This window comes from Rhinopithecus roxellana, chromosome 2 (assembly GCF_007565055.1).
Source record: "Rhinopithecus roxellana isolate Shanxi Qingling chromosome 2, ASM756505v1, whole genome shotgun sequence".
NCBI lineage: Eukaryota > Metazoa > Chordata > Mammalia > Primates > Cercopithecidae > Rhinopithecus > Rhinopithecus roxellana.
Genome location: NC_044550.1, coordinates 21651748 through 21672957, shown reverse-complemented (window position 1 = coordinate 21672957; position 21210 = coordinate 21651748). Strand labels below are relative to the sequence as shown.

Here is a 21210-nt window from a genome sequence, read left to right as displayed (position 1 = left end):
CCTAAGGACAACCGGAAGTATTGAAGGACTCTAAATAGATGAGGAGAGGAGGGCAAGGGAGAAGTCAGGGCCGGCTACTGGGTATTTTGGCTTGGGGAGACTGGATGGATGGCAACTCCATTGGCTGAGATGGGAAACAGAGAAAGCAGAGTAGAGTTTGGAGGTAAGCTGCAGGTTAAATTGGAAATGAGAGTGAGACATCCAAATGGAGATGGCAAAGAGGCAACTGGCTACATGGATCCGAGGTTCAGGAGAGAGGTTTGGGCTTTCGATATGAATTTATGACTCATCCGTGTAATGATGGCCATTGGGAACTCTACTGGAGAGAGTATACAGAGAAGAGAAGATGGAATAGACAGAGGCCCAGGGAGCACCAACTTTCAGAGAAATGACAGGAAAAGCCTGCAAAGGAGACTAAGGAATAATTAGAGGTTACGGAAACAGTTGGTACATTAAAACATTTGTACCCATTATTTGGGTCATTATTGGAAACATGTTTAATCACAATTAAATGTGACTTGAAATTTATCTCTTTAAAATTTACTTAAAAATTGTATTTATATTTAAAAGAGGAACAGTAATTCCTCACGTCGCAGGGTTATGAGGTTAAAAAAAGTATTTGAAAATATTTTGGAAAGTATTATACCAGTGGTTCTCAAACTTTGGTAGTATATATCAAAATCATTTGGAGGGCTTGTTAAAACAGATTGCTGGTTTTTTGTTTTTGTTTTTTTTTTTCAGTAGTGGTAGTAGCTAGTGTTTCTGATTCAGATCTGTGGTAGGAACCTAGAATTTAAATGTTGGCTAAGTTCTCAGGTGATGCTGATGTTATTGGTCTAGGACCATCCTTTGAGAACCACTGTGTAATATAAATGAATTATGGTTTTCACTTCATAGCAAAATTCATTGTTTTCCTCCAATGTTAGTCTCTTTCTTCCTCTAATGCTGTTATTTCCTTACCTTGCTTCATACCTAGCAATATCCGTTTACACGTGTGAAAGACCAACTAAGTGTAAGTATTTTGTTGATTACAGTCAACAACGTTACAACAAGCAACGACTTCAGGTTAGCTTGATTAAGGAGAATAGGAAAAAAATATATGTATATATATTTTTATAGGGAGATAAGAAGGAACTCTTTGGAATAAGAGGTGGGATTTCTGTTTTCCCCAAAGTCAATTAGATGTCAAATGCTACTTGTTACCAACTTTCCAAAATCCCATTAGAGACCCTGTAATTTGTTCCAGCGGGAACAGCATGAGGAGAGTCAGGTAAGAGGAAAAACTGACTTCATTCTTCATTCCTTTCCTAAATCCTGAGAAATGCGTATACTTCAACACTCCCTTTTACAATCCCGCAAACCAGGGAATCAGGAAAACACATTAGCATCCTAGTACAGACTAGGAATACAGAGCTGGGAGGAGACTCAGTGCCGTCAAGACAAGGAAACTGGGGGAGGGGAGAGAAAACCTCCCCTCGTTGGAGAATCTGCGGGCGGCGTTGGGAAGAGAAGGGAAGTGGGGAAATGTACCTCAGACGTCCGCCAGACACTTTGCCTCCGGGCATGTGGGAAAGTGAGGGAGGAGGGAAAAACGCTGCACCAGAGCGAGACTGCAAGAGCTCCTGCGGCTGCTTTTGGGTGAAGATCGGGAGAGATAAAGCGTTCTGCTTCACATCTTCCTCCCGGAGGCCATTTCTCCATTTTTAAGTGGAATGAAGAGGGGGCGCTGGACTGAGTCAGTATAAGCCAAAGTTGCCGCCTCTTGCGCAGCCGACCCCGCTTCGGCCCCTGGCCATGGCCAGAGAGGTGGCCTTCGGGGACGCTGAAGTTACTCTGCGCAGGGGGAGGGGTCGCCAGGCTCCTCTCCAATCACGGTGGCCGCTCCAGCTATTTGCATGCATTATGCTAATAACGGACCTCCTGCCCCGCTCCCACCCAAGCTTCCCGCCCCCTGGGGGGTTCCCTGGGCCGGCCCGCGGGCTGGGCCAAGGTGAATACATTATGATAATAAGGCGGGCTCCTGCTTTGGCTTTGGAAGGGGGGCGCGCAGCAGCGGGAGCAGCGGGAGCCGCGGGCCGGACGGCGGGCGCCGGGAGGGGGTCGGGGGAGGGACGTCGTGCTCGGAGCGCGCGCGCACTCACACTCACACACACACACTCACACGAGCATCCCGAAGGGTATTTAAGGATCGCGCACGCGGGGTTGCGGAGATCCTTCGGGCAGCCGCGACTTCGGCTTCGCGACTAGCATTGGCTCCTTGGGTTTATTTCGTTTTCCTCTCTTCTCCCCCTTGGCCGCCCCTTTCGCGCTGCGCTCTAGCGTGCTCTCCCAGCCTTTTTGCCTTGAACTGAATGCAGGTGGGAAACAGGTCGGCGTGCTGAAAGACACCGAGTGGGTAGAAATAAGGCAAACTCACAGAGGCGCAACAGGTTCGGTCCTCTGTGGCCAGGGCGAGCCGCGGCCCCGCGCCGCGCCTCGGTCGCCGTCCCTCGGACCCTGAGCGACCGCTGTCGGGGACCTCGGAAGAGGTGTCTGTCCTCTGGGAGTCGGAAGAGCTGTCTGGGTGGGCTTCGTCTTGCTTTTTACCCCACCGCCACCCGGTCCCCGGTCTGAGGGTGCTTTTCACTTCCAGCTGGGAGGAGAGAAGAAAGCGGGGATAGTGCACGCCTGTAGGTCTGGACGCTGAGCCAGTCAGGGGTCCATCTCCGCTCGCGGGCTTGACTCCACCAGCTAGTTGTGCAACCACAGGGACTGAACTTTGGAGGAATCGACCTTTTTCTTTCCTTTTAGGATTATTTGAGGTGTAGAGGGTGGGAAGCGAAGCCGAGACGGCCGACCCCGCCACGATGTTGCTGAAGAAGCACGCAGGAAAAGGAGGGGCCCGGGAGCCCGGATCCGAGGACTCGAGCCCTGCCGAGCAGCATTGTGCTCGGACCCTGTCCCCGTGCGCCTTCCTGGCGGCCCTTCTGTCAGTGGTGGCCGTGGTGTCTTGCCTGTACCTGGGTGTGAAAACCAACGACCTCCAGGCAAGGATCGCCGCTCTCGAATCCGCCAAAGGGGCCCCTTCTATTCATCTGCTGCCTGATACCCTGGATCAGCTCAAGGCTATGGTGCAAGAGAAAGTGGAGCGACTTCTGGCTCAGGTGTGAGAGGCTGGGGTATTTTGCATCTTGTACAAGCGTGACTCTGTGTGTATGACTAGCCGCTACCCTTACTGTACGCAGACTTGGTGTGGCTGTGTGTGTGTGCGCGCGCGTGCATGTATTGGGCAAGGATCTATGCTCACTGTAGCATATATTTATATGTGTACATCCCTTGATATCCCTATGCCTATCTCTGATCTTCCCTCACTCTCTCTTAATGTTTGCATGTTAAACATATAGGAAGTTCTAAAAGGGGGAAAGGGCATTTTACCTCTTTTTAGTTATCCTAAGTCACATGTGAGTCTTTCCCAATTGTGGAGAGAATATTTCTTGCAGAAATAGCATCTGTTAAATCTTTTACATGTTATAAGATGGTTACGGTCATAGATGTTATTAATATACAAAAAAGGTAATCACTCTTAAGTGTAAAACAATCTCATGTATAATTTAAAGTCAATAATTTCACACGTTCAATCTTTTCATATTAAAACTTTAAACATTTTTTTAAAAGTAGCTTTATTTTTGGTAAAGGTTGCAGTGCCGGAGTATTTATGAATGCAGAGCCCTTGGAGTTGAGAATTGAAAGGAATCTACGTTATGTTTAAGGGCAACTTTAGACTAGAGTAAGGGGGTTTTCTGGAACCTTACCCTAGTGGGGAGCCTATTTGGCAGTTGTTGCAGCCCAGAATGATACAGCAGTTGACCTTCATGTATAAAATATTGACTGTTATTGGTAAGCCACAGCTTACCTAGTACTGCAACATTTTAGTGCTAGGTTTTTACATTGACTGCATATGAGGGAGAGAGTGGTGGTAGGGAAGAATGGAGAAAGATGTTACACAAGTCCAGCAATCTTGATACCCTATCAGTGGTCATTTTCTTTTTTTAGGGCTTAGGCATGGTTACTTTCTTGACTAGAGTACAAGTACTTATGTAAATGTTAGTTATGCAGGTTATGAAATGCCGGTAAATCAGGCATATGGCCAGAGTCCCTAAAGACTCCATCTCTCTACAGTGCTACTGATGATTGTTAATAACTCTTCTTTTCCTACAGAAATCCTATGAACATATGGCTAAAATAAGAATCGCAAGAGAAGCACCTTCAGAATGTAACTGCCCAGCAGGTAAAATGGAACTTCTTTAACAAGGTTTCCTCCAGAGCAGAGCATTTTAAGACAAAGGTCCTGTGTCTGTCAAGTCTACCTGTAATAATAGTAAAGAAAGAATGCAGACTGCAACTTGCTTTAATAAAATCAACATGTCTCATTCAAAAGGATGGAAAATAAAGCCCCAAATATTATTTTAAGCAGCATACCAAGGCCTGTTGTGGGAAAGCAAAGGAGATAGAGATAATCATCAAAGAAAATATAGGCAAGGTGATATACAAAAACAAACATCTTAGATTCACAAATTGAAAAATATTCTTCAATTAAATTGTCTTAATGTCCACAGTGAAAAGGACTGTAGAACTGTTAGATTCTGAATTCCTGGCTCGCTCATATTGCGTTAGTGCAGATCTTTTTTTTTTTTTTTTTTTTTTTTGGTTTATTCCCTTTGGCATACGATATGTTAGTAAACCACCTTCACTTCCTTTCCTGCTGTTTCTATTCTATTAAAAAGATTCCATCTCCTATTCTATAGCTAGAGATGATGACTGAAAGAAAATCAGTTCTTTATCTTGAGCTTCCCATTACAAACTCTTGCATTCTCAATGACTTTTGAAGAAGAGGCTCTTATACTTTTACCTTTTTTTCCTGTGTAGCTTCAGGGAACTATATTAAAGACAGCATATTAGTAGAAGGACAGGGAAGAAGGACATCATGAATAAGACCCCCTGGCTAATCATTAAGTCTTCCTTCATGTACCTTTGAGGGCTTGGTAGTTTTCTCAGACCTGACAATTTAGAAGCCCTTGGAATATGGCCATTGGAAACATCTAGTGGATTCAACTCATGTAAGTCATGGAAAACTCCCATGAGTTGAGATGTTTATTTCATATAAACATTGTTAACACATTTATGAATATGATAGTTTCTTTTATCATCACTCATGGAAAGTGAGTCTCTTAAAATTTCTTTATTATTAAGGAACATGATACTTAGGTACTTATATATGAAAAGGCAAGTTCTTGTAGTTTTTCCTGTTCTGAAACCTTTTCCCCCTCATGATAACTTGTTTGGCACGGCTAAACAAGGCACCACATTTAGAAATTTTAAATGTCAACTCCAGGTTGTACATTATACAAATTTTACTATTTATATTCTGTTAAATTTTTGAACATAAGAGAGTTATATTTTTTAAATGAAGCCCTTTTGAGTGAGCAGACGTATACATTAGATACCAGAAAAACAAAGAGTTAACCTTTGACAGTGCAGGTCTCATTCTTAGTTGTTTTAAGCTGGAAAATATCTCAGAAGTCAAATATTCAAGGAAGGCACTTTTCTAGTGCGGGAATTAACTCACAACCACCTCATCAGCCTGTAGGGATTATTTAAATTCCCAGGACAGTTGGTACAGAACTTCACTGATCATACCACTTAGAGTCTAGCATTTTTTTGTATACAGTATTCTTACTAGCTCTGTGAACAATAGCTAGTGCTTCATTAATATGATTCTTAATGAACTTAGTAAAAATAGAAAAATGACAACCACAGCATTGAGTTCTATTTTTTGAGAAGATATAATTGTTTCAGGATGTTTAATGTAGGCTAGCTACTGAAGTCTAACTTGTAATCTAAAAGAAATCTATTACATTTAAAATTTACTGTATATTATCTTGGATTATTTTGGACCATTTTTCATCTTAGCATGTTAATGTAATAATAAATGGAGATTTCCTAGGCTTTTTTGTTGGTTCCCACTAATAGCTGCTTTACCTCTTGCCACCACTAGAGCTCCACATTACATCAGTTTTTACCTGGCAACTTTCGAGGTAAACATTTGAAGGTGTGCATTCTAATATGCAGAATCAAGCAGGTTACTTGCTGACAAACTGCTGTGATGGAAACACTACCTTTGGCTTGAGGAATAATCAGACATCATCAAAATAAGGACATTATGTTGAAAATAATATCCTGGGGAAAACTCGTTATTTCGAATTATGGTCTGTGAAGAATTGTTTTAGGGAATGAATGGGCTGACCAAGAGGATTAGAAAAGAGATTCAGCACTTCCACCTGGTTTGGCTCTAACCCTGGTTTGCAGTGACTAAGAGATGTCACCTAGACATCTGTTTATAGGGCAGAGTGAGACAAGTCTGTGACCTCAGCTCAGTTCCTGTGGACAGATGCCTACCCCTTGAAGTTGACACTCTTGTTGACAGTTTCAGTCACAGAGCCAAGGACTGATAGCAAAGAAGCAATGCTGTGTTGTTTGTGTTCACTCTAATTGCTCTTGATAGAACTCAATCCCAGTGAGGTTTATTCAGGTAGGCTCTAAGGTAATCATAGAATTTATAGTTATATTTTTATGCACAAGAAGGAACCTCTGTGAGGGAGAGATGAAAAAGACAGTTTTTAAAAAATGGCTTCTAATGGCAGGGGATGTACTCTTTAATTTAATTTTCACAGGGATCCTGAGTTAAGTGTTAGTAATCTCATTTTACAGATGAGGAAACTGAGATTCAGAGAAGATGATTAATTTAACATAGTAAAGACAAGGTCAGGATTCATGCCCACATCTGATAGAACCAAAAGCCCAGTCTACCAAGGAATAGAGAATAAGTACAGGTTTTGAACCTGGATAATTCTGGATTGGAATCCTGGATCTGGCACTAAATAACTGTGTGACATTGGTCAAACTAGTGAACTTCCCTATGTTCTAATTTCCTCATCTGCAAAAAAAAAAAAAAAAAAAAAAAAAAAAAAAAATCCAACAAGGATAAAAAGACTAATAATACCTTCCTTAGGGTAATAGTTTACCTAAATAGTCTGGCATATTAGTGGCTATCCATTAGACAATAGCAATTACTATTCTTTTTAGTATATTATATGCTACTTAGCTCTACTGTGATCTACAGAGACATATGAAATAGGTGGGAAAACTGAAACCTGGAGATGTTGTATAATTTGCTAAAAACTCAGTGGCTAATTAATGGCAGGTTTGGACTAGAACACTATACTTAATTAAATAAATATATCTGTAGATTATTCATGCAGATAATCATACTAGTCAGTATTTCTTGGTGCTATATAAATATTGGTTCTTTTTTGATATTTATATAAGTCTCCTAAATTATTCTTACAAAAATTGCAGGGAAAACTTTTGACCTTTTAGGTAAACCATGGTTGAAGTGGATAGGACCTGGGCTTAAAAGACCATGGGGATATTAAAGAATATCTTTACAGTTTTAATACCAGATGTTTACAAAAAGAAGTAGCTTAATTATGTGACTCCTTTTCATTTTTTAACAGCCTATTGCAGTAAAATTTATAATATTTACCTATCTTAAGATTTTAAAAACAGATTTATAGAGTTGGGCAGCCATCACCACAATCCAGTTTTAGATCATCTTGTCACCCTGGGAAACTTGCATTTATTTCTTTCATGTACTCAGAAAAACTCTATTTTAAAAAACATTTGGTTTAAAGAAACCCAAAGTAATAATTTAAAAAATAATAATTTTTAAATTTCCACACAAATTGAAGCTGTATTTAGCAGAATATTTGTTTTAGCAGTAGCCGAACCAGAGAAATTCAGCTGGAATCTGTGGCTTGGCCTCTGTAAAATTCAACTCTAATTGGAGAGAATAAGTTGGCTCTTTGCTATGGCTGTAGAATTTAGTTTTGGGTTCTGTTCTTGGAATCTTACATAAAGTATGCATAAACCAGGCATATCTATGAGAAGGTTTTTATGTTCCAGCTGATGAAGAACACGGGGAGCCAGGCAGCCAACCAAAAGATGTGTAGATCACAAAGCTTTCCGTATCTTACTCATCAGTAGTGTTGCATGCCCAGGATGTTAGGTATAAGAACCTCTGTGGTGTAATGGAGGAAGAATGAGGATGCGGAATAAAGAATCCAAAGTTCTAATCCTGGCTTTGTCATTAACTTGTTATGCAATTTTGGGAAGTCATTTCCAAGAACACCTCTTACAGTTTCTATTTTCATATCTCCAAAATAGGAGTGCTGCACAAGAATGATTTTGAAGGGCATTTGTCAATTCTTCAGGTTAAATGAAAAGGCTGCTGTATGCCAAATACTGTACTAGACATTGGGAAAATGTTGGTGTACAAGGCAGACTTGCCATCTTCCCTCATGAAGCTTACATTTTGATGAGGATGACAGACAATTCTTTAAAAATACCATGAATATACAGGTATGACAAGTGCAACCAAGAAAAAGTATAGTGGGCTTTGGGGCAGATGACTAAAATCTCTTCCATTTTTGTAAACCCAAAGATTTTATTTTTCTTTTCTCTGGGGAAAATAGAGAAAAAAACATAATTCTCTTCTAGAAGTTCACAATAGGAGAAAATCTGGTTTCTGATGAAAATAAAAGCTCTAGCAATGGATAAAAAGCTGATTTGCCTTTTAGCTCTCCAAGAATTTATGAACAGATAGAGGTATACTGATACCTGGTATACTTACCCCATGTGAAACAAAAAGTCACTTTTAATATATAAAGGATTGTTGTAGACAGGAGGATGATGGCTTATTCTTCTACTTTTCTCCTGAAAATAGGGAGAGTTAGGTTGAATAGGAAGAGAAACTTCATGTCTGGCTTACTGAACAGTACCACTGGACCTGGCTCCTGTACATTCGTGATAATCATTCCATGTAACACAGCTAGTCATTTGCTTAGAGAATTTAACTAGAGATAAAAAACATATAGTAGATAACTTCTGAGGTCTCTCTGTACACTCCAAGTCCATAAAAATGATGGTGTACAAAATAAGAATACATGTAGGCAAGCAATTCACATAGGCAAGCAAGATTCATAAATGCAAACAATATTGCTCCTGGTGACTGGCCTCGTTGTCTGTGTTCTCAGTTTTGGGTGGAAATAAATGTTAACTGTAGCTTGATGGTTGTGTACTCTTTCCCATTGTATAAGAAGAAGCTTTAAATTACCTTCTAACATAAATTTACTTTCTCACATAAAACTTGTGTTTCTTACTATACATGGTTTTTCACTTAGGGTGTATGTTTTTATCCTAACACGCTGCACAGTAAATGGAAAGAGTGCATCAAGTAAGGGGATAATAAAAGATTTTCAATTATGTAAGGTAAAGAATAGTCAGAAACAGTTTGCAGAAAGAAATCAAATTAAAATGCTATACATTTTATTTAAATGAGAATAGCAGGCATTCCTCTCTTCTTATAAGGCCAAACAATACAATGTGACATCCGAGTGCCTTCAGGCATCCATGTTAAATTGTTTCAGTCCTAATGAGTACAACAGTTTGGATGTAACACTTTTAGTTTGTCCAGGAGTGACAGCTGGTAAAAATGCCCAGTCACCCAAAGGGCGAATGACAAATTGTCTCTTGAAGCAATGTTCTTGTTTCTTGGCTTCTCTTGTCTACAAGTTATTAAGAAGCTGATTCTTAAACTACTCTTTTCTCTTTCTTGCCTTAATAATTCCATTTTTTTCATTAGCTGGGAATTACTTAAGAAAAGGGTACAAATTCTGCATAGAGTTTCATTCATTCCAGCTCATTCAAATTATATGTAGACATAAGAAGCCTTTCAGGGCCATAATATCCTGCCATGCTTCTGATTGCTTTGTAATTGTACAAAATCAACTACGTGATGTTAATGAAAATAGTATCTGAATGTCAGGCTTAGGTCTAGGGATGAGAACGGGCATCCTCTTAACAACAGGATTAGGTAAATGGAGAGCTGATGAGGAAATACGTCAGAATCAGGACTGCTTTGCAGCCCAGGGGGGCATTTCCTGTTGCAGGGAACCTCACAAGACATTTATCCAAATAATATCAATCTATGTTATCTCTAGTGGAAACCGTCCAAAACCTATCATGAAAAAGGTTTTTATTTCATACTATCACTTTATAAACAATTACTTGGTGGTTTGAAGGAAGCTGAGAATGTGAAAACAATGTATGAGTCAATCTGGGCTGTGGCTATAGCCTAGTATGTGATGGTTAAATATAGACACATCCCCAGCCTCCCTGGTTTGTCAGTATGGGTGAAGTTCCATGTGGTAGTTTAACACACCATGATATTTAACACTTTTTCCCTGGTTTGTTTTAAAAAATTACTGTGGTATGCCCGCATACTCAATTCTTAGACACGGATAGTTACTGCTTCGTTTGGGATTTATTCAGAAATCTTGCAATTAAGAAATATTATTTTAAAATTGACTGTTTTAAATAGGTATAGAAGAGTGAGAAGCAGAAGTAGGTGGAAATCACCTACAAATTAAAATTGAGCACTTTTCATTGCCATCATGTATTCCTCCAAATGACTATTCTGTGAGTCATTTAAACGAAAGGAGCCCTTGAGGAAATGACACCAGATGGCAGGCACCTCCCCTTTGTGACCACTAGGAGGAGGAACTGAGCTGAATAGCAGGACTTCCTCTCTTCTGCCTCCTCCTTCCCAGTTAAACCTCTAGCTGACTTCTATCTTTTGACTTCTGTTTGCAATGAAAAGGATTCATGGAGGAAGCAAGGAATTTCTTCCACCTATATTTGAAAACTCTAGTGTCCTATCAGCTTTAAGATATTTAGAATAATCTAGTAAATTTCACATTTATATTAGTCAAAACGTTCATTTAGTAGATAAACTCACAGATATGAAGTTTAAGCTACTATCCCAGTAGATAGAATAAATGAACTAAATGTAATTGAACTTACCTGTTGAGGATTTTGTACTTACATTTTGGAATTTCTCAAAATCCAGAATCATTTGGAATCACTGTCATGCTTTTGACATAATTTCATCTGGAGTCTTCATTTCAACTTTAAGTTGCCACATAATATGAGAGTTGAAACACATTTCTTATTTTTCTTCATATTGTATTCTTTAGTCTTATTGCTAACTTCATCTTTTTGCTATAAAGGCATGTTTAGTAGACATAGACCTTATTTGTCATGAATGCCAAGACTATGTCTGTTCATTTGGATGTTAATTATTTAGATTTTAGGAACTCTAGTTTCCTGGATTATGTACACAATATTTTTATTCTTGTATTTGAAATGTGGTCAGCACATTTTAAAACACAATTTTCGCATTTAAGGTAAGTGGCTGAGTAAATCGTATGAATTGTAGCCAGCTCTAGTTTGTACATTATGGTAGTATTGAGAGTCAGAATGTGTCTAACTAAAAGTAGCTGGTCAGGGAAGGGGTAAAGTGTATTTTTTTCCCTTCTTTACCAAAGAGTTCACATGTAAGGAGAGTAAAAGAGGGGAGGAAAAAGCCTCCTATATTTCCTAATCTCTCAGAGTCATATTTCTCTATCATCATACTTAGAAAGCTTGATATTTTAGAGTTCTTATTGTTATATAATTCTGGACAATAGTTAGGGAGTCAGAGGAATTCTCCATTATAGCTTTGTATTATACCTCCATTTTTGATCTGTAAGATGCTACAGTGAAATATGTCAGGAAAATTGATCCATTTCTTACTCAGCATTCTGATGTCTTAGGTCAATGCTGGGAGCTGTCAAAGGTAAGTTGTTTGTATTACCCTTCCAGGAATTATGAAACCCCAATGTGTCATCTCAGAGACTCCAGAATCCAGCCAGCATTTTAAGATAATATATGATATGATCATAAGATGAAAGTGATTTCCACAAACCACTCAAAAACCAACGCTTTTACTTTAAAGTCATGCCAGAAATGCTGGCCAGTTCTAGGGCTCCTAAGTGAACTTTGGAACACTAACTGAAAGAATTAGGGCACAAGGTCAGAGCAGATGATGTTCAAATGGAAAAATGCTTCTTAAATAACTGCTTTTCTCAGGATGGTTATCAACTTGATTGGGAATCAAGTGGGTTAAGTGGGTCAAGGATCAAGTGACTTTTGTGGGCAGATCCTGACACATGCTAACTGGTAGGTGGTCTCATGGTATAACTATTCTACTACCAATGTCATTTATGGGCTCACTGCATCCCCTAAACTTCCCTCCAAACCCCTGTAGATATACTGACAGTCTCTTCCCAGATAAGCGATCTCATGGTACAGCTGTATTCCACCACCAGTCTCACTCGTGAGCTCCTTGGCAGGGGCTCTGGTTTGTATCTGTATATCTCTAGGACTCATCATAAAGCTCTCTATAGAAGGTTCTCTATAAAATGGCAAGATGTTTATAACAAAGATCTGAAAATGTGGGTTGAGGCTTTTAATGTGGTACATCACTTTCCATGCATTACTATTCTCATCCCCATGCCTTTTAAAACTTTTCTCTGAGAACTTTATGAGCCATAACATATTAAAACTAATACAAATCTTGGAGATTAAGTAGTACAGGGATTTTATAACATTTATTTAAAAGGCTGAACCTTTTTAAAAAGTGAAATTATATGAGAAACCCCAGCATATGAAATTGCACACAATGTTAGCTACACTGATTGACCTCAGAGACTAGAGTGGGCAGAAGCCAATAGCCTCCATGCTCTTTCTTTCTGCTGCCCACCTCTCTCCCCGATGCTGGCCCCTGAGGCATCTCCAAAGAACCGTAGGACTCCGTAGGACACTATTAGAAAATTATTGAAATCGCAAGCCCTAGAGGACTTACACTTGTCAACACAGAAGTGATCTTTGAAATACTGTACTAGAAGCATGACTAGAAATGATGGTAGTAAAATTATTTATTCAAATTAAAGTCTGAAAATGACTATTGTTGTAATATCATCTCTTTAATGGGTTGGAGTATTCTAGCAAGGAAGCTGATGTAATAATAGTATCACAGGAAAGCTGGGTAAATGTACTGTGTAACTGAGCATGGTACTGTTCATTAGAAAATCTACATCTCACCTCATCCTTTTTCTTACAATCTCTTATTTTTTAAGACTTCAAGTCACAATATTGTCCTTGTTCTTCTAATGACAATTTTCTGTTTTTTCAAATTTCTTCCCTTATGTTTTTACTTATTTTTTAATTCTAGATATTCATACAGAGCTTTATTACCAAGTTACAGCAGTTCATTCTTTTAAAATGTATTTACTTAAAGCAGTTGATTTTTTGATGAATAGTTAATATTTAGTCCACGAGGTAGTATATGAAAAATAACTCTCCCCTAAATTATATTATTTATAGAAAATATGTGTTATAAGACTTCTAAGATCTTCTAAAGATATTTCTAAGATCTCTGAGACTTTCTTACTTGATTTGATTTTTGGTTGTGTATGAAAATGATGATGTTTGCATATTGAAATTTAAGTTGATGGCACAATGAGAATACATGAATTGCACATAAATAGTAATAGGAAAAATCTCTAGGAATTAACAGGATTTTAGCCAATAGTGAGTGAGATATACAATACATTTCACTTAGAAAGTGTAAATCTGGCTACAATCATACTGTAATAAGTACTGCAAAAGAAAAGTTGGAAGACAATACTCTCCCTCACATTGAAATGAATGCCCATTGTCATCAGCAGCACTGTTTACTGTATGAGTAGCTAGCTGTGGACAGTTGTTTGGCTAAGTGAAGCACCTTCGTCACTTGTCTGGTAGGACACAGAATGACACAGCAGTTATATAAGTTGTCAAGCTTTGGTGAGCAATTTATTTTCTCTTTAATACACAGTCTCAAACTGTGGACCTCAAGGAAGACTGGAAGAGAAAATGACTTCTTTTTTAACTGGTTACTTTGTCTTCTGCAAAAAGACTATCAGTAAAGCAACAAAGATAGGAAAGTTGAACAAGTAATAAAGGCTGGAAAGACCATATAGGCCAAGCTTGTCCAACCCATGTCCCTACAGGCTGCATGTGGCCCAGGATGGCTTTGAATGTAGTGCAACACAAATTTGTAAACTTTCTTAAGACATGAGTTTTTTTTGCAATTTTTTTTTTCTCATTGACTATCATTAATGTTAATGTGTGGTCCAAGACAATTCTTCCAATGTGACCCAGGGAAGCCAAAAGATTGGACGCCCCTGATACATGCCAACCAAAGCTATTATAAACTACAAAAAAAGAGATTTAACTAAACTGTATTCCTTAAATTTCCTTCCCAACTCCTATAGATATACTGACAGTTTCCCAGGATTTTAAGCAGCAAGTCTGACAAGTTTGCCTTAGTACTACCATACATGTTAAGCATCTGGAAGTTTTTAATTTGAAAAACCCCAAACCTCTAGCATTGAGAAATTACATCCGTAAAGAGACCAGGACTTTTATGTTCTTACATATAATTTCGTCTGTACAAAATTATTTAATGCTCCAAGTTTTAGCTATTTCTGAGGATACTTTCCTGAATATTGGGTTGGTTCTGCAACCAAGTTCTGTATGAGGAGTGCTGTATATTGGTGGTAAAATTTATGTTACCATTTTTGGTATATTTAAAAAAGGTTCATTTATTTTTATAACAAAAAATACCTTGAATGGAGAAGTCTCAGGTATACGTTCTGTATTTTGCGGGTGAGTGCATGACACATTAGAGTCAGAATGTCTTTTATTCTTTTAAGCTTTCATCTTTTTGAGCAGAAAACCCTTGCTTCCATCATCAATCCTCAAGAAGAAATCTCAGACAGAGGAATTTTATAATCAGTAACATGTATCCCCTGTATATATGTATCATACATCATTTTTTTCTCATCATTTTCAAGTTATTACATCCGTACTTTTGTTTATTTGTAATCATATACTGCTAGCATTTTAAGCATTCACACTGTTTCACATTTATAGGATGTGATGAGATTAATAATGTTCATTGGATTCCTAAAACACCAAGAGTAAATACAGCGAACAGGCCCTCAATCAACAAGCATTGCCCTAATGTGATCCGTGGTTGGCAAGCAGAGTGGACAGGAATGTCTTTGGGAGGTAGCCATATAGCTATGAAACTACAAAAACAGAGGATGTTCTATGTCCCTAAATAAGAACCCCATTCTACTCAGGGGGATCCCCTATCTTCCCTCCCCTTCTCTAGCATGGATAGAACCCCTATTTTGCCTCCATTCTGTTGATGACACTTTACCTGGATTACTGTCAGCTTCTGATTTGGAGCTTCATCACCCTTGGGTCCTAAAACCTCTAGATCTTTCCTGGGTGATGGCTATATTCGTGATTCAATTTAGCAGCATAACTGAGAAAACATCAATGGCAAATATCAGTATTTCTCCCACATTTCAAAAAGTAGCTGATTGTTTTCTCAAAAATTACTATTAAAATATAACTTTCAAGAAATAAAATGATGAGTTTCATACAGATTTAAAATTAACAAGTGTTAAAAATTTTACTTAAATCATTAAAGAAGGAACTAGTAAGGTATTATAACCACTTCAAAGGAGAGTTTAAAGACATATATATTTTTAGTTCAGGAATGTTGAAATTGATGTACAAAGGGAGGCAAAACAGACTTTTTCACAGTGGGAAGTCGGTTATACTCAGAGTTTGTATGTCTATAGACAAAAGTGATTTTGTTTTTCTATTGTCTGCAACTTATACAGTTATAAAATAGCTCTCAAAGAATCAGAATCAGATACATAGGAAAGATGTGCTGTACACTATGCATAGTTTTCCATAGGAGCACAGATTTTTCCCTATATGACTAAAGCAACTACATAGGAAACAGTTCTTTAGGTAAGCAAAAAATTTTGTGTATATATATGTGTGTGTGTGTAATTTAGTATTCCTGGTAGTAATGATTATTTATTATTCTGTTTCCTTTCATATTCCTAACCTATGGATTTGGGGGACTAAATGTTTTCATTTCTGTTAAAATTAGTTATTTAAAGGACAGTTCCTCTGAGTTTGGGCTTTATATACTTTATCTGCTAGGCTCATGGGGGTGGTGCTAATTGTTATGCTATTGCATTACTGGTATGATTTACATCAGTGTAAAGTGGAAAATTGTAACACTGACAATTTGTTTGAGTTGGACACCACTTTGGAAGACTCTGCTTCCTATATTTAGGTACCAATGAATAGTTCCACTAATGAAGAAGGAGTTGCTGACCTCGTTTGTGTTTTGGGAAATTATGTACAGGCAGTTACATTAGCCTTTCTCCCTTTTCTGTACTTTCAGGGAACTACCCTATTAATAATAGGCCTATTATAAATATTTAATATAAGAAACCTGGGCCAGGCGCGGTGGCTCAAGCCTGTAATCCCAGCACTTTGGGAGGCCGAGACGGGCGGATCACAAGGTCAGGAGATCGAGACCATCCTGGCTAACCCAGTGAAACCCCGTCTCTACTAAAAAAATACAAAAAACTAGCCGGGCGAGGTGGTGGGCGCCTGTAGTCCCAGCTACTTGGGAGGCTGAGGCAGGAGAATGGCGTAAACTCGGGAGGCGGAGCTTGCAGTGAGCTGAGATCCGGCCACTGCACTCCAGCCTGGGCGACAGAGCGAGACTCCCTCTCAAAAAAAAAAAAAGAAAAAAAAAAAAGAAACCTGAAAAGTAAGATATACAAAAGGGTTAAAGATCATCTTTCATCATAACGGATTTTGCAGGGAACCACATTGTGATTAGAAAAGAAAATGTTTGTGAGTAAATCAATTCCATGCTCCTGTCTTATATTTTTCGCTGTGTGTATTTAGCAACAGAGCAAACAGAGCATGTTATACTAACTCCATTACTGTATTTAAAATTTTGAGCTCATAAATGGTATTTGTTTCATAATCTACAAAAATATCTAGCCTTTTTCTCTAGCAAGGGGTGTAGAGGAAGAAATCCTTAGTTATTCCTGAGCCTGAATAAGGCTGAGGAAGGGGAAGGACTGAAGGACTTTTTTGAATGGAGAAGCCATTCATTTGTAGGCTGCATTTGCTTGATATGAGCATATGGTTGCCTCTGGGATTTTATACTGCTATTTTGGCCCTCCTGGCTTTGACTTCAGATATTTCATCTCCTAGTTTTTTTCTTGGATACTTCCAGCCAGTTCCCATCTTACTCATGCATGTGTTGTTGCTTCAGACAACGTTGTTTTTAATCCATGCTTTGAAAAATTTGTTTGTCTATTCTTGGCCCATATGTCTCCCATTGGCCTGCCTTGTTTGATCTTGCTTTACCTCTTCTACCCACATACAACATTCACTTTATCAGCTCCTCAAACAGCTCGGCCTTCAGCTTCCTAGGTATGTGGATGGTCTCCTCTGCTCTTGCCTGTCTCAGTTGCTGCCACCTCAGCAACTTGGATTTTGGGAGAAGAATGGCTGAAGCTAGATGATGGCCTTGCCTATACATTCTAGGAAGAAAGTATGTCAGGATGGGGGCTATGGGTGAGGGGATCCATTGAAACTACAGGTGGATTGGTGGGTTTTGTAGGGAAATATTTATCTTCATTTAAAAGCAAGTTACATTCTGGTTGTCTCATATTACTAGGTAGAGGAGGGATTAATTATAAATATTAAACATTTTAGATATTAGTATTTAAAAATGATATATTGTGGATGATAACTGACCTCTGGTGTTACCTAATGCCAGTAGACTCAGGCAAAGGTGAAAGATCATGTGTATAGCAGTCTTTAAAAATTTTTAAAATTAACTAATAAAATGTTTATTGTGACTTACCATGGGTGAGACCCTGTGCCAAATGCCTGATTGTTTAGGGAAATAAGTAGGCTGCTAAACCCTTGTGAAGAACTAATGGTGTCAAATAAGCAGACTGAAGACTGCAATAGAATTAATAGTTACACAAGTATGGCCTGTAGCCAACCGTATCCAATTTTAACGGTTTTAAAACTACAATGATAATTGGTATTTGAACTCATAATTCCAGTTTACTTTTCATGACTTCAAAAATAGTAACATGTTATCAGAGAAATTGGTATTTGGATTTTTTTTTGTGTGTGTGTGTATTGTGATACTTTGCAGAAATGCTGCTAACACACCAGTGAGATGGTTTTTCTGAAGATAAATGATCTCTGCCAGTTGTTAGGTCAACTGTCACATTTTTAACCCTTCCCCAAGATGCCTTCCGTGGCAGTTATTGGAGCCTTGCTGGCTCTCCTAAATGTTGGATCAGACTCCATGGTCATGTTTTCTAGCGAAGGCGGCATCTCTGGGTCTTGGTTAGACTCCCTTGGGTTGTAAGAACAGAGATGGAATTAGGTGGCCTTCAGTAACAGTGGTATACAGATTTTCAACCTTCCCATTACTGATATTTTGGATTGGTTAATTCTTTATTGTTGGGGGCTGGTCTGTGCATCATAGGATGCTTAGCAGCATCCTTTGTTTCTATCCACTAGATGCCAGTTGCACTCCTTGGCTTCCATAACCAAAACTGTTTCCAGATCTTACCAAATGTCCCAGAGGAAGCAAAAATCATTCCCAGTTGAGAATCATTCTTTACTTATTCCCAGTGAATGAAAAAGACTAGAATATATACTTTGCAGCTAGTTCTCTTAGAAGAACAGGAAATGAAGTGTAGTCAGAACAGTCAGGATATATGATCATCTTCTCACCAGGAGGCATCCATTTATAGTACCTGCTGGGGCCTAAGAATTTTTATTTCTATTTCTATTGTTTTGTCAAAGCTGTTCTTTCCTCTGCATTGTAGCTGCTACTGTTGCCTTATGCTCAAGGTGTACCTCAAGGTTGAACTCTTTCTTCGGGTTTGATGATAGTATTGTTATTATTATTAAATGATCCATGCATATAACAAAAATGCAAATATTTGAATTAAAAGTGGGACACAATATACCATCTCTGTTCAGAGGTGTCTGTTGCTATAGTTTGTTGCCTATTTTCCTAACACAAATTGATTTACATCATTCTTTTCGAAGGCTATATACTATTGTATAATTATACCACAGTTTAATAGGATGACAGATAACTTTTGAAAATTCAGATACTATTTCCTGTTTCTAATTTTTCTGTTTCCTGAGGAAGATTACTTTGATTCCTACTTCTCTTCCACCAGCCTCAAGCTGTATATGTGGGAGCCCAGTCAATTCTTCTCGGCTAAGATATTACTGATGTGGTATGCTGCTAATAAATGCTTAAGCACTTAAAAAAAAAACTCGACAAAAAACAACACAACTCTGATTTGTAGCATTTGCAAGTTTTTCGGTTATAAATATCCTACCAGGGTTGCTTTCAAGTTAACAAAGTAACATTAGAAAGTCATATTTGAGTGTTTGTTAGCTTTGCTTTTAGGGTAATTTTTAAATGGTAAGTTTATAAAATTTGTTTTAATAATCGCTGTGTTTAACAGTGGGCTTGCAAAATCCTGAAAGTTGAACCATCAGCTCTCTTGAGTCAGCATTCAGCTTCTCACACCCACTGGCACTGATAATCCCTTTTTTAGATTGTGTGAATTGCCTTATTCCTGATAATGTTGTCTCCAAGGGACAGTGCTGCCTTGGCTAGTATTTTAGAATCTCAGTGTTGGAGAGAGTGTGTTTGAAGGTTATCTAGACATACATTACATTTGATACTTGAATTCCCTTGGTGACATTCTGGCTATAATGGTTGGTGACATAAGTCATTCAATTTATGATTATCATTTGAAATAGTGCTTTCAATTTTGGACAAGTTTGTTAGAAAACTTCATCTTTTTGTTAGGTTGAGATTCTTCTCTTTACATAGCGTGGATCATTTGACTCTATATACCATTCTCGCTCTACATCATAAAAAACAAGTTGAGTACCTCGGTACTATGATAACTCTTCTAGTATTTAAAATGACCTATTATATTTCCTATTGACGGTTTTATTTTTAGAATAAATTCCCTTAATTCATTCAGAGGTTCAAGCTCATCTATTTCTTTCTTAAATTTGTGCGTTTGATTCTCAATGAAGCTCCAGATGTGGCCTGATAGGCATATGCAGGAATGGGAGAGAAAAAAACTTTCCTGTTTCTAGAAACTATACTGCTAAGTAAGGCAGACTAAAATTATAATAACTTTCTTGCTGGTCTCATAATTCTATTGGTTGATACTGAATTTAGCACTGATGAAAATCCTTAAGTATTTTTTATATATGCTGTTAAGTCCTGTCTTCCTCACTCTTTATTGTATAGGATTATTTTTTCCTGGGTGGGGCGTAGTGGGGGCACATTCAAGACTACATATATATTTTTACTAAATATTTATCTATGTTTATAAAACCTAAATCCAGCCTTATCAGAATTTGTTGGAATAATTATTCTTTCAATAAATTTCCAGCTTCCTTTGCCTTCATGTGACTTGGAAATTTGATGAAAACTGACTAATGGTGTTTTCTTCTGATTTTGTAATAAAATGCCTAAGCATGAGAGAGTTCAGCACAGAGCCCCATGGTTTTCTGGTAGTTTTTCTCTTTTAGTTGCCAATAATCTATTTATGAGCACCTTTGGAATTGCTTTTTTACAATGATCCATTTACTTAATTGTCTTCTGTGTTTTGCAGTGCTTTCGACTGTGTTCCTCAGAGAACGCTTTCTTTTCCCTTTCCTTCCTTCCTTCCTTCCTTCCTTCCTTCCTTCCTTCCTTCCTTCCTTCCTTCCTTCCTTCCTTCCTTCCTTCCTTCCTTCCTTCCTTCCTTCTTTCTTTCTGTCTCTCTCTCTCTCTATTATTTTTTTTTTTTGACAGAGTCTCTGTCATCCAGGCCAGGCTGGAGTGCACTGGTACGATCTTGGCTCACTGCAATCTCCACCTCCTGGGTTCAAGTATTTCTCCTGCCTCAGCCTCCTGAGTAGCTGGGATTACAGGCACGTGCCACCATGCCTGGCTAATTTTTGTGTTTTTAGTAGAGACAGGGTTTTGCCATGTTGGCCAGACTGGTCTTGAACACTCGACCTCAGATGATCTGCCCGCCTTGGCCTCCCAAAGTGCTGGGATTACAGGCGTGAGCCACAGCACCTGGTCCCATTTCCACTTTATTGTTAACAAATGTAAGGAAGAAGATATCAAGATCAAATAAATCAGATACACATTGAATTAAACACATACATGCAGATTTATTTACTGTAGGTTTTGTGCCTCGTGAATCTCCAAACTGGAGCATATAATATAGC

At 38.4% G+C, this 21210-nt stretch overlaps 1 protein-coding gene across 2 annotated transcripts in view; it reads left to right on the top strand.

The window, feature by feature from the left end:
* The first annotated feature begins 2208 nt into the window (after positions 1-2208).
* The window catches only part of COL25A1 (collagen type XXV alpha 1 chain), a 519759-nt gene continuing 500757 nt past the window's right edge, over positions 2209-21210 (top strand). The window contains exons 1-3 of one of the 2 annotated variants that reach the window (XM_010379093.2): positions 2209-2697; positions 2791-3143; positions 4198-4267. In XM_010379093.2, the coding sequence (XP_010377395.1) occupies positions 2847-3143; positions 4198-4267 (367 nt within the window). In that variant the 5' untranslated portion in view covers positions 2209-2697; positions 2791-2846. Of the gene's footprint in view, positions 3144-4197; positions 4268-21210 lie in introns of both variants that reach the window. The other variant, XM_010379094.2, reaches the window with a different exon arrangement.